Raw genomic sequence first — 13,707 nt, forward strand, 5'->3', positions numbered from 1 at the left:
CACGTTTTGGACTCGGTATTTCCCCTTTTGTATCTCAAGGTGGCGCAATCGTCCCTTTTATAAAAAGTGATCTATTCTGCTGCCACTAGTATAAGCAAATTAACATAAGCTGAGTTTGTTCCAGTAAGTGTCAAAATATTTTGAACTGCAATTTTAAAAATATCACATACCAGTTTCACCACTTATTTAGTTGGTCCCACCTTCGAAGCTGTGCGTTTGAAGAAAAAAAAAAAATAGAGCATGTGAAATGTAAAATAAGTTTAACCTACTTTGAATACATGGAAATGATGTGTGCGAGCTCCATGGATTGAATTACATTTTGATGTTACAGCTTAGGTTAATGCGGGTGTTGTGTGTGGCTGGCCTTCTTTTTGCTAGATCTTTACAGTTTTCCTTCACAGTTTTACATCAATTAAGGCTAATCTTAAAGTCTTACCAATTGTATTATTATTATTTGTGTATTATAAACTATAATTGTTCAGCTCATGCTAAAATTTCTCACCCATTAGCACATTTTTACTAAGTTTACTCTCTGCAATAAAAACACGCACATGCACACAGTGATAATTGGTGGCCCAGTGTTATGCAACACTATTCATCAGCTGTATGTAAGTATGCAGTGTTGAATCCACGGCAGGAGCATGGGTGCAACTGTTCCAAGAGAGACCTTTCCATGCCTTGTCAGATACTGTTTAGCACTGACTCTGGCACATAATCATTACTCTCTACAGCACACATCAATGGTAGAGTAAATCAGGTTGGTATTGAGCTCTGTGCATGTGCAGCAATGGGAAATGTCTGTGTAGTGCACCACACAGTTTTATTCACAGAGATTATTTAACACAAATGCTAAACAATTTTACCAAGAATTTAGCATCTATTGTTATTAATAGTACCTTTTGTTATTGTATAAATCCAAACAAAGCATATAGAATTGATAGTAATATTGTAATTGCACTTACATGGTAGAAAGTTGAGGTGTTGTACTTAGCAAAGAGCAATAAATACTGCATGTGTTGTTGCACATCCAGAGAATGCATCTAAAAACCTATTAGTGAAAGACGACGGAATATGGACCCCCTGGGATATGCTGCTATAGCATTCTAATGGCTGTATCCATTGTGGTTTGTACAGACCATTATTGATCAAAGCACCATGCCCACTAATACAAGCAGCTCACTTGCTAATGAGCCCTTTATTTCTTTTTCCACAAGTGTTAAGAAAAAAAGTTGCCTGAAATTTGATGATTGCTTTGCACTTATATGCATGCACTCTTTCCACCGCTTGAGTTATAGAACTCTGGCCTACAGATTGTATTTTATGTTCTGTTATGTTTCTTGAGGTAGCAGTCTGATTGAGGGTAGTGGTGACGTCAACACGGTGCTTCCCAGTATATTTTAAAGGCAATAAAATATTTTCAGACCTGAATACGTTTAATGCAATTGTTGTTTGGAGCAACATTGTACAAATGTATATGAAAATGTATATGAAAATGTTTCAACAATACTAAAAAAATAACAGTCTGAGAAATGTTATTGGTATTCTCATTATATAGACATTAACTAGCAGAAGGCGTTGTTTGATCCTTTTACTTTAGATACTATATCATGCGTACTAAAAATATAGGAATTGCTTTTGAAAATATTAACATATATCCCACAAATGTCAAAATTTCAAAATCCTGAAGATCAGTCTAATTTGAGCAGGAAGGCATAGCTCAGTTGTTTTGTGGTTGACATATTGTAGAAAACGAAATAAATTATTGATATTGAAGCCTGCTTTGAGTGGCCATCAAAGGCAAAGGTTAGTGTGGGTGATCTCTGCCTATACAGCTTACTAGGGCTACCTGTTCTAATGGTCATCCAAACACATCCTTATTGATATACTGTACACGACCAGTCAAAAGTTTGGACACCCCTTCTCATTATATCTTTTTTTTTTTTCATTTTTACTACTTTCTCCATTTTAGATACATACTGAAGACATTAAATGAAGCAAGATATATGGAATTATGTAGCAAAGAAAAAATGATAAATAACTCTAAATATGTTTTATATTTGAGATTCCTGAAAATAGCCACCCTTTGCTTGGTTGGCAGTGCTGCAAACCCTTGGCCTTCTGTCAATGAGCTTCATGATGTAGTCATCTGAAATCATTTTCACTTCATGGGTGTGCCTTATCAGGGTTCATTTGTGGACTTTCTTGCCTTCTCAATGGGGCTGGGACAATCAGTTGTGTTGTGCAGAAGTTGGGTTGGTACACAGCTGACAGCCCTATTTGACAATTGTTAGAATTCATATTATGGCAAGAACCAATCAGCTAAGTAAAAAGAAACAACAGTCCATCATTACTTTAAGAACTGAATGTCAGTCACTCTTGAAAATTGCTAAAACTTTGAATGTGTCCCCAAGTGCAGTCACCAAACCATCGAGCGCTATGACGAAACTCACATGAGGACCGCCCCAGAAAAGGAAGACAAAGAGTAAGCTCTGCTGCTGAGGATAAATTTGTCTGAGTCACCAGCCTCAGAAATTGCAAATTAACAGCACCTCAGATTAGAGCCCAGATAAACGCCACACAGAGTTTCAGTAGCAGACACATCTCTACATCAACTATTCAGAGGAGACTGAATCAGGCCTTCATGATCAAATAGCTGCTAAGAAACCACTACTAAGGCAAAGCAACAAGCAGAAGAGATCTGAGAATGGAATCTACAATATGTCATGGAACGTAAGAAAAACCATTAAATGAGAAGGTGTGTCTGAACTTTTGACTGGTAGTGTATATTAAGGTGTCAGAACCTATCATTAAGAATACAGGGGACCTTGTAAAATGTCATCTTTAAGAATCCAGCATAAATATTGCTTTAAAAACCCTTAATATAGACCCAGAATCCAAGTATATTGTAAACACGTGGTCGTAGTTGGCATCTTCACCTGTGTGGGCACTACTGAAGAAGTATGGCATTTACTTAAAGTAGAGCAGGAAGTGTAGTGACAAGACTCCAGAGAAACCCAGAGAGAGAGAGTCCATATGTGGTGAACAGACATTGCGAAAGTGATTCAGCCTGGGTTTGACATCAAGCTTGTTCTTTCTTTGATGAATAAAGAAAATGTGGCAGGATTTTGGACATTATGTTCAAAGAACAAAATTTGTCATTCACCATCTTGTCAGCTATAGTATGAAGCACTGTCTTGTATTACGCTGCTCTGTCTAGGAGCCAGGCCAAAATGTTTGGAAGTATCTTTCGCCTGGCCCAACTTTGGCTGGGAAACTCTTAAGGTTCTTTGTTATTTGAAAACTTTAAGTGGGTGCATAAAAAGTATGTTCTGGCATGCTCTTCTTTAAGTTTTGTTTCAGAAGTAAGAGGGACTTAATAGTGTGTCTAGAGATGCTTCCATGTGTCTAATTGCTTTTAAAATCTGCCAACTCCTGCAAAGGTGAGATGCTTGGTGGACAAACTAAGAGTCTTCCTGTCTTCAGTTGGACTAGTTCCTTGGGTGAGTAATGAACATTTCCTGAAGGTTACTTTTAGACTGCTGAATAGCTTGCACAGGACCAGTTGGAAAGTTCTGAATAAACATTTGGGTTGATCTTTTACTTTTCCATTGACCATAGGATGTAGAGCAAATGGTGCTTTGGTACAATCTCTTAGAGCTGATCATACCTTATAGCAGTAGCGCAAAGATTATGTGAGGTGCCTTTGAGATAAGCGTACAAGTTTTGTGCTTATCTCATGGACTCTCATGGACATTAGTGAGCTGAGGTTCTTAGAAAATGTTGCATTAACCACTGTATTCCAATATTTAATAGTAGCTTGATAACTGTACCAGTAGGCAGCACGGTGGCACGGTGGTTAGCACTGTTGCCGCACAGCAAGAAGGTCCTGAGTTCAATTCCACCATCAGGCCGGGGTCTTTCTGTGTGGAGTTTGCATGTTCTCCCCGTGTTTGCGTGGGTTCCCTCCGGGTACTCCGGCTTCCTCCCACCGTCCAAAGACATGCAGTTTGTGGGGATAGGTTAATTGGAAAATCCAAATTGTCACTAGGTGTGAATGTGCGAGTGAATGTGAGTATGAATGGTTGTCTGTCCTTTTGTGTTAGCCCTGTGACAGACTGGCGACCTGTCCAGGGTATACCCCGCCTCTCGCCCTACGACAGCTGGGATTGGCTCCAGCGCCCCCCGCGACCCTGAAAAGGAAAAGCGGTAGTGAATGGATGGATGGATGGATAACTGTACCAATTTCTGTGTTTATGTAACCACATACAGGGAGTGCAGAATTATTAGGCAAATGAGTATTTTGTCCACATCATCCTCTTCATGCATGTTGTCTTACTCCAAGCTGTATAGGCTCGAAAGCCTACTACCAATTAAGCATATTAAAGAAGGGCATCAAAAAAGCCAAACACCATTACAAAAAGAAGGTAGAAGAACACTTCTCCAACTCCAACCCCCGACGCATGTGGCAAGGACTCCAGACCATTACAGACTACAGGACCACCAAACCCTCCCCCGCATCCTCTGAGGAGCCTCCGTACTAAGACCACCAGGTACCGGAACAGCTTCTTCCCCACAGCTGTCAGACTCCTGAACTCTGCCTCCTGACATCTGACCCACGTTAAACTCATGGACTGAACATACACACACCCACAATGGACAACTGTACCCTCAAACACACAATAATAACATGGACTGAACCACCACTCACAACCACTAGCACTTTATATAGCCTCTGTAGAAACTATCTACACCCTCACTTATCTTAACTGCACTACTGTATAGCTCTGTGTAAATAATCATTCTGTACATTCGATAATCTTTAATCCTACAACTGTTTACAACTTGCACAGTTCCCATTTCTGTATAGCTGTGTATCTCAGATTCTGTAAAGTTATTTATTTCATATTCTGTATAGTTTTTCATATTTATATCCTGTTCATAGCCTGTACATAGCTTGTACTCACTACAGCCTGTACATACTTATAGTTATAGAATATTCACAACATACTTCATACCGTGTACATTATAACATACCATAATAGACCCATTTCTGTAATATACTCACATATCTATATTATTGCTAATATATATTGTAATATATCTATATCACTAAAGCACTTCTGGATGGATGCAAACTGCATTTCGTTGCCCTGTACCTGTGCTTGTGCAATGACAATAAAGTTGAATTCTATTCTATTCTATTCTATTCTATTCTATTCTATTCTATTAGGTGATGTGCATCTCTGTAATGAGAAGGGGTGTGGTCTAATGACATCAACACCCTATATCAGGTGTGCATAATTATTAGGCAACGTCCTTTCCTTTGGCAAAATGGGTCAAAAGAAGGACTTGACAGGCTCAGAAAAGTCATAAATAGTGAGATATCTTGCAGAGGGATGCAGCAGTCTCAAAATTGAAAAGCTTCTGAAGCGTGATCATCGAACAATCAAGCGTTTCATTCAAAATAGTCAACAGGGTCGCAAGAAGCGTGTGGAAAAACCAAGGTGCAAAATAACTGCCCATGAACTGAGAAAAGTCAAGCGTGCAGCTGCCAAGATGCCACTTGCCACCAGTTTGGCCATATTTCAGAGCTGCAACATCACTGGAGTGCCCAAAAGCACAAGGTGTGCAATACTCAGAGACATGGCCAAGGTAAGAAAGGCTGAAAGACGACCACCACTGAACAAGACACACAAGCTGAAATGTCAAGACTGGGCCAAGAAATATCTCAAGACTGGTTTTTCTAAGGTTTTATGGACTGATGAAATGAGAGTGAGTCTTGATGGGCCAGATGGATGGGCCCGTGGCTGGATTGGTAAAGGGCAGAGAGCTCCAGTCCGACTCAGACACCAGCAAGGTGGAGGTGGAGTACTGGTTTGGGCTGGTATCATCAAAGATGAGCTTGTGGGGCCTTTTCGGGTTGAGGATGGAGTCAAGCTCAACTCCCAGTCCTACTGCCAGTTTCTGGAAGACACCTTCTTCAAGCAGTGGTACAGGAAGAAGTCTGCATCCTTCAAGAAAAATACGATTTTCATGCAGGACAATGCTCCATCACACGCGTCCAAGTACTCCACAGCGTGGCTGGCAAGAAAGGGTATAAAAGAAGAAAAACTAATGACATGGCCACCTTGTTCACCTGATCTGAACCCCATTGAGAACCTGTGGTCCATCATCAAATGTGAGATTTACAAGGAGGGAAAACAGTACACCTCTCTGAACAGTGTGTGGGAGGCTGTGGTTGCTGCTGCACGCAATGTTGATGGTGAACAGATCAAAACAGTGACAGAATCCATGGATGGCAGGCTTTTGAGTGTCCTTGCAAAGAAAGGTGGCTATATTGGTCGCTGATTTGTTTTTGTTTTGTTTTTGAATGTCAGAAATGTATATTTGTGAATGTGGAGATGTTATATTGGTTTCACTGGTAAAAATAAATAATTGAAATGGGTATATATTTGTTTTTTGCTAAGTTGCCTAATAATTATGCACAGTAATAGTCACCTGCACACACAGATATCCCCCTAAAATAGCTAAAACTAAAAACAAACTAAAAACTACTTCCAAAAACATTCAGCTTTGATATTAATGAGTTTTTTGGGTTCATTGAGAACATGGTTGTTGTTCAATAATAAAATTATTCCTCAAAAATACAACTTGCCTAATAATTCTGCACTCCCTGTATACACCTTCAGGTAGAGCGCTGACTGGCGAAACAGGTGATAAATAGAAATGGAGCCTTACATTTATTTTACATGTGTGTGTATATAGGCCTATATTAACCAAACAGTACATTAGGTATATCTGTTCTACTACTAATTAATGTAAATATCTTATAAATATCTTATAAATGTACCAAAATCTCAGAGGGGTGTTGCCATCACCTTGTTGAATCGACACCATAAAGAATTAAGGCTGTTCTAAAGCCAAAAAGAGGTCCAACCCAGTGCTAGCAACATCTTCCCAATAAAGTGTCCAGTGAGTCAACATTTGCAGTAATTTTGTTCTTGTAATAATTAAAAAGGAAATGAAGGAGGAAATGGTGCACACTTTGTCTGTAAACTGTGATAGTTGTTATTCTGAGTTGGGAGTGATTCACTGGAAACAAAGTGTGTGTCTGTGTGTGCATATAGGTGTGTACGATTTAGAGGTTGAGATAAACAGTGAGTGTCCGTGTGTGGTTGCCTGTCTGTGTGTCGTTCTATTAGTGCAGTGGGAAGGTGGAGGGAGGGGAAGGGGAACTCACCACTATATAATCTAATAGGATTTTCTTCCCATCTATCCACAGAAAATACAATTACAAAGCTGTAATGGGTAGCATTCTCAAATTTCTCTCGCAAATGATTTTTTTTCTTTTACTACTCTCCTCTGTGCATACCAGTGGCGAAATATTAAGCCCAATACATCCTTTCACGTAAAACATGCCCATGTGTTATAGCCCATCTTGTGAGACTCCAGGGGTGGGGGCACCAGATCGACTTCCGACCTTCCACCATAATATGGTTTAACAAAGGAGGCTGATGTCATGTTGCTTGGCAACCAGCAAGGAGAATCTGCAGAATCACTCTTGATTTACTGGTCATTAAAACAGGCAAACTGAAGGCCTAACTCCACTTGTTGCTGTGAGTGAAGATGCCAATTTCAACCTTTGGCTACATTTCATATTAAGCTGGCATTTTCTAATAAAATACATTTCATATTAAGTTAAATGTTTGTTTGTTTTTTAAAGAAAAGGAATCTTGACATTTGCCATTTACAGTTAAAAAAATTGTGATGTTCTGAGAGCAACGTTAGGAATAATTTATTTATAAACAGCTATTAAGAACTAAACAATTATTTTGAGTGTAAAAGGAACCAAATCTTTACCATAGTGTAGTTACTGGGTGTGGCCCAAAGTAATAATCACATAATCATTATTAGACAGAATGGCAGGAATAATCAGCACTTTGCCATCAGCCTCTTGTTTACTTCCCACAGGGTTAGGCAGCCACAGTAGGCAAAATCAATGTTGGACTATAATGAATATTTGGACTGTCATTAATAATTAATAAAATGTTCCACACACTTAAGATGCTAATAGTTTCCGGCAGAAGCCACAAAGCACTCTCAAAAAGCAGATTCTAGTTTCTTTCATTGATGTTTTCTGAAACTGCATTTAAATGAAAATATCATCAACTTGTAGTGTACATATTTTAAGTTGTGAAGCTTACTTCTTGGCAACAACGGGCTAAAAAACTTTAAAAAAAAAAGCTTTGCAAGCCACTCGATCGCTCAAGATTGTTTTCTGATATTCATAAATCCACAATTGCTTTCAATATTCCAATAAATACAAAACATTAAGATGTCCAATTTACAGTTAGAGTTCTTATTACATCTTGCATTTGCGAGAGATCATGATAGCTTCACCATTTTACCGGTCCTCAAGTAACATAGATGTTGATCGTGGTTCAGTAATTGTCAGCACTGTTAATGTTCTACAGCCTGTTACTGTAAAAGCTGATGCTTAATGCCTTTGAATCATCATTGCACTTTAGAGCAGTTTTTCAAGATGAAATACTCTCATGCAACTGAAAAGTACTCATCAGCTTCATTCAACTGGCAAGCCTGATGACAGTGACAACAGTAAATAAATACAAATAAAATTAAACCAAAATAGGCAACTGGCTTTCATAAATTTCAACATTAAAGATTTTGTTAACTCAATTGTGATAGGTAAGCACTCACTGTAGGTGTGGTTTGACTTTCTCACTTTGCAACTTTCAGATGTTTACATAAAATATAGCCCAACAATACAAATTTAAAACTTATTTAAACAAGATCTCTTTGAGATATAGTATGATTAATCTGCCTTGTACCACCAGACATGAAAAAAAAAGCCTCTCACAGACAGTATTGTTTTCAGCTAGATTATTTAAGTGCCTCAGTTCACTAGCACAAATGGTTTCCTCTCATAATGAGAGGAAACCATTTGTGTCATGAGATTGGTGAACTGGTTACGTTTGAACGAGACATGTTAATATGCATTAATGTGTCGATCAGTCAACAAGTAAAAGGTTTAATCCATGACCAACCTTGCATGCCCCCCTCCTTATTTGCATATTGAAGGACAAGAAATGAATACAGAAGTACATAAATAAATGCAATCAAAAATGATTCCTCACCCTCAATAAACACGAAGCAATAATTCTGAGTAAAATGCAACAGAAATATACAAAATCGACATTTTATTTATTCAAATAATTAATCATGGAAATTAATAATGAAAGAAAATGTGCCTAAAATAAACTGAATGTATAAACTTAATGTATACCAGTCAATTTATGGAAAATTGACATGCAATTAAATTAGTTAAAGTCAGCGTTTTAAGCTGAACTTTTGTTTTGTTTTGTTTTTTGAGTTGTGGAAACATGCACTATTAAATTACAAAGAAAGAAAATAAAGACAGAAAATAATACAAATGTAAATATAGCTGGATGCAAAAAATAAGAACACAGAAATTTTGGGGGAATAGTGAATAAATAAATAGAGGAATGAACACAAATGGATACAGAACCAAAATAAATGATAAATATCAATTTATATCACATTATATAAAATAATTATTACATACAAATAGTTTTAATATTACTTTTGCTACATAATACAAGGAATTTAATATATTTTTTAAGTCATTTATTTTTTTTTCATTCTGACAGTTTTATTCCCCCATAAAACAAACAAAGTGTATGTTCTCTGCTCATAAGATAAACATGCATCTTGTTGTGGTCATTGCTGTTCTTACTGGTCATTTTATTTAGGAATTGCTATATATGGCTCAGCCATATTGTCCCCCCCCCCCCCTCCAATTTTAGAGTACAACGAAAAAGTCATTCTAGAATCTCAAAAATATAAGGGCTGTAGATGGGTAAACAAAGCATATTACACATAACAAAAATAAATAAAGATGGAAGTAGTTCTTAACAAACACATTTGAATGGACAAAAGGCAGAAAGTAGTACACTGCTATTCCAGGAAATACTGTGAATGATAAGAAGACAAATGTTATAATCTAATGCAATCAAATCGTCTCACTGAATAGCTTTTCCCATAATCCCCTTCCAGTTCCACCCTCACACTCCACTTAAGCAGTCATGAATTAAATAATGCCGCTCATACTTTACTTTCCGTGATAAAATAAATGAATGTTGTAGGCATACTTGACTTAAATGTAATCTTTATTCCTTTAGCTTTTCAGTGAAATAGGTTATAGCATTGTCTTGCATGCAGGTAATTTATACACTACAAGCATTATGCATATAAATGATGGGAGTTGTTAAAGTCTTTGTAATCAAAACATTCTTGCATTATGCATACAGTATACCTTTATGTTGAACGTTTTAATTACATGCAGAATGTAATTACATGAATGGATTTATACTTTTATAACACAGAACGAGAAAAGTTTATGAAACAGTTTAGGATGGATGTGATTGGATGTGTGAATAACTGAAAAAATGAACACAATATAAAATGTAAACAGAAGTAGGAAATAGCTTAGGACATGTGAGATGTGAAAAGCCATATCCTTGAGGTCATTCAGAATATTGTGAGCCATATTTCACTTGGCTTAGACAAAAAACATAAAAAGATTTAATGGTGCACTCTGAGAAAACTTTTTACATAAAATAAAACAACACCCCACCCCTTTTACAGTTATAATTTACAAAATGTCCATTGAAGATTATGTAAAAACAGCTTAACAGAAGGGACATATAATGACAACAGTATCCATGTGTCTCAGAAATAAGAATTTCCAACCATATTTAAGTTTTTTATAAACAATTGCAATTTTCACCTTATAGCTCCTATTGGATGCATCAAACCCCTGTTGGCCAAATACAACAACATATGGAGAATGATTTGAAAAATGATTTAACAGTGTACAAAGTATTTTTCAAGGGTTACTGATCTGACACTGATAATCAAATATAATCAGCAAACTTCTTTGTGATTTGTTTCGATTGAAGGGTAAGTTTCTGTATTGTAATAAAAAAGCAGCCTTATCAAGGCTTCTTTGCATCTGGTGGACAAATCATGGCGCACACTCTAGCATGTATAATCACTGACAATGTCTCTAGGATTTGAAGTACTATTAGTGACAAGCAAAAATAACCTTAAAGCAGTGCATTTCTGTGTAAAGTCTATACCTGAAGATACAACCCTTTCTGAAGAGTAAAAAAATGTATAAAAAGACAATTAACCAAACTATGATTTTTTTTTCAGCAATAGCATATAACTCTCCTTTTTTCCTGCTTGAAAAATTAAGTTGAGTAATACACCAATCAGTGATATAACAACAATTCAAGACACTGGGTAGCAGAACTAGCTGCAATACAAGTAAAGCAGTAACTAATATGCCTTTCAGAACACTAAGTAATGTCGTCTCACCTCACAAGCAGACATAATGGATCTTTGCTCTTCAATTCATCCAAGTGAGTCATACAGTCATACTGTCATACTGTAGCCTGAATGGCTCTTTTCTATTTTAGAAACTCTCCTCTAGACTCAAGCAAGCACAGTCAGTTTGGCATAGTAGATATCCATACTACAGAAGAGAATCCACTGGATGTCTTAGTCACTGTGGAAGGTTGTAAACATTTTGCATTCACTACATTGTCCTTGGTGTAGCACAGATTTCCTTTACATATCTTGTTCTTTGACATCTTTGCTCACAACCTCCTTTTCACTTTTGTCTTTTTTATATTTGTTTTTTCCATTTGTTGTCACACTGTTACATGAAGGTTGAGAGGCAGCAGAAGGTGTCAGTTTGCTTTTATTGGCACTAGACGTGTTTTTAAGTTTGTCTGTGTCATGCTTTCCCTTGTTAATGAGCTTTTTATCCTTTTGATTGTTAATATTGGATGTGTCATGGGACCTTCTGTCTTTTCCTGGACACTTCCTTGTATAATGCCTGAATGCTCTCTGGATGACAGCAGCTGAAACCTCCTCCTGTTTGCGACGGAGGGTGGTAGTGATGGGTTCGTAGGACAACTTGGAAGGATTTGAGGCCATGAAACGCTCTTCCATTTGCTCCTTTAGAATGTCCATTTCTCCACCCTCACCTAGAACACGCTTTGTGAATGCAAACAGGATGTCTAGGCAGTGAATGCGGTCACCACTCACCATCGGTAAGTCCATAGAGATCAGGTCAAACTTGTTAGGCTTGGCTATGCGCAATGGTGGTTCCAGATTATCTGCAAATTCTGAAAGCATTTTATACTCAATGAACTGTGTTGCATGAGGATCAAACCTTTCCCAGACCTCATAAAACGTTTCAAAATCATCCTCACTCAGTGGGTCAGCACTCTCTTCAGTAGCTACACCAAAGTTTTCCAGGATGACTGCAATGTACATATTCACCACAATAAGGAAACAGATGATGATGTAGCTCACAAAGAAAGTAATTCCCAGTGTAGGATTTCCACAGTTTCCTTTAAAATTACTACCAGGATTCTCCATCTCAGGGTCACAGTCATCTTCATTTTTGTTGAGAATGGGATATAGTAGGGCATCCCATCCACCTGAGGTGGTGATTTGGAACAGACAGATCATGCTGTTTGCAAAAGTCTCAAAATTGAAAAGATCGTCAATACCTCTTTCCTTCTTGACATATGCAAAGTTTGACATGGCAAAGATCGCATAGATGAACATCACCAAGAACAGCAAGAGACCAATGTTGAACAAGGCGGGAAGTGACATCATCAAGGCAAACAAGAGTGTGCGTATTCCTTTGGCACTTTTAATAAGGCGGAGGACGCGGCCAATCCGTGCCAGTCGGATGACTCTGAACAAGGTTGGTGAAAGAAAGTATTTTTCTATTATTTCGGAGAGAAACAAACCTAAAGAAAGAAATGAAAAGATTAAACACTGGATGACAGATTACTGCAATATTAAAAATGTATCAGAGAGAAACTGTAAATGGAGGTGAGTCATACCGATGATTGACAGAATAACAACGATGAAATCAAATATATTCCAGCCATTCATGAAAAAGTAGTGCCGGAGTGAGAGCATCTTTAATATGCACTCTCCAGTGAAGACGACAATGAATATCACATTTACATAGTAGAGGACGTTTTTCTTGTAGTCTGATTGTTCATCAGTTTCCACCATCATAGTGATCATATTAAGCGATATTAGAACCATGATCACAATATCAAATGATTGCTTGGTGGTAAAATCGAAGATGTATCCTTGAATCTTGTTCTAAAACAGACATGCATAGGAAAAATAAACAACAATAAATTTTGGATTAAATAAAAGTGAGGGTTTTAATTCATACTGAATGCAGTCAAGGCTTGAGTTACATACCGATGGTCTAGGGATCGGTTTTTGTGGTTTTTTTGACCCCAGTTTTTTCATGGCATTGTAGTATTTCTTTTGTTCTTCAGTCATAAAGATGTCTTGACCTCCGAAGTAAAGAAAGCATGATAGGCATGTTGAATCACAACAACATGTTGGAAGCCAAAATACCACAAATTTGTTTAAAAAGCAGATTTGATACTTATCTTTTTCTTTTGCTGATTGAAGTTGTCTATAATGACACCAATGAAGAGATTGAGTGTGAAAAATGCTCCAAATATGATGAAAACAACAAAATAACAGTACATATATAGGTTGATCTCATAGTCTGGTTGTTCTTCTGGCTACATAGATGACAGAAAAAACGAGACA

The 13,707-nt window shown here is 37.4% G+C and overlaps 1 protein-coding gene across 1 annotated transcript in view; it reads right to left on the reverse strand.

Annotated features, from left to right (window-relative positions):
• Positions 1-9,212: 9,212 nt before the first annotated feature.
• The window catches only part of LOC146556854 (sodium channel protein type 2 subunit alpha-like), a 28,762-nt gene continuing 24,267 nt past the window's right edge, over positions 9,213-13,707 (reverse strand). The window contains exons 23-26 of the mRNA XM_085250006.1: positions 13,542-13,679; positions 13,345-13,449; positions 12,969-13,239; positions 9,213-12,872 (exon numbers count right to left, since the gene is read on the reverse strand). Of these exons, the coding sequence (XP_085106132.1) occupies positions 11,674-12,872; positions 12,969-13,239; positions 13,345-13,449; positions 13,542-13,679 (1,713 nt within the window). The 3' untranslated portion in view covers positions 9,213-11,673. The remainder of the gene's footprint in view (positions 12,873-12,968; positions 13,240-13,344; positions 13,450-13,541; positions 13,680-13,707) is intronic.

This window comes from Mchenga conophoros, linkage group LG16, assembly GCF_057382185.1.
Source record: "Mchenga conophoros isolate Kocher_MC1m ecotype Shallow Benthic linkage group LG16, M_conophoros_male_GT1.1, whole genome shotgun sequence".
Lineage (NCBI taxonomy): Eukaryota > Metazoa > Chordata > Actinopteri > Cichliformes > Cichlidae > Mchenga > Mchenga conophoros.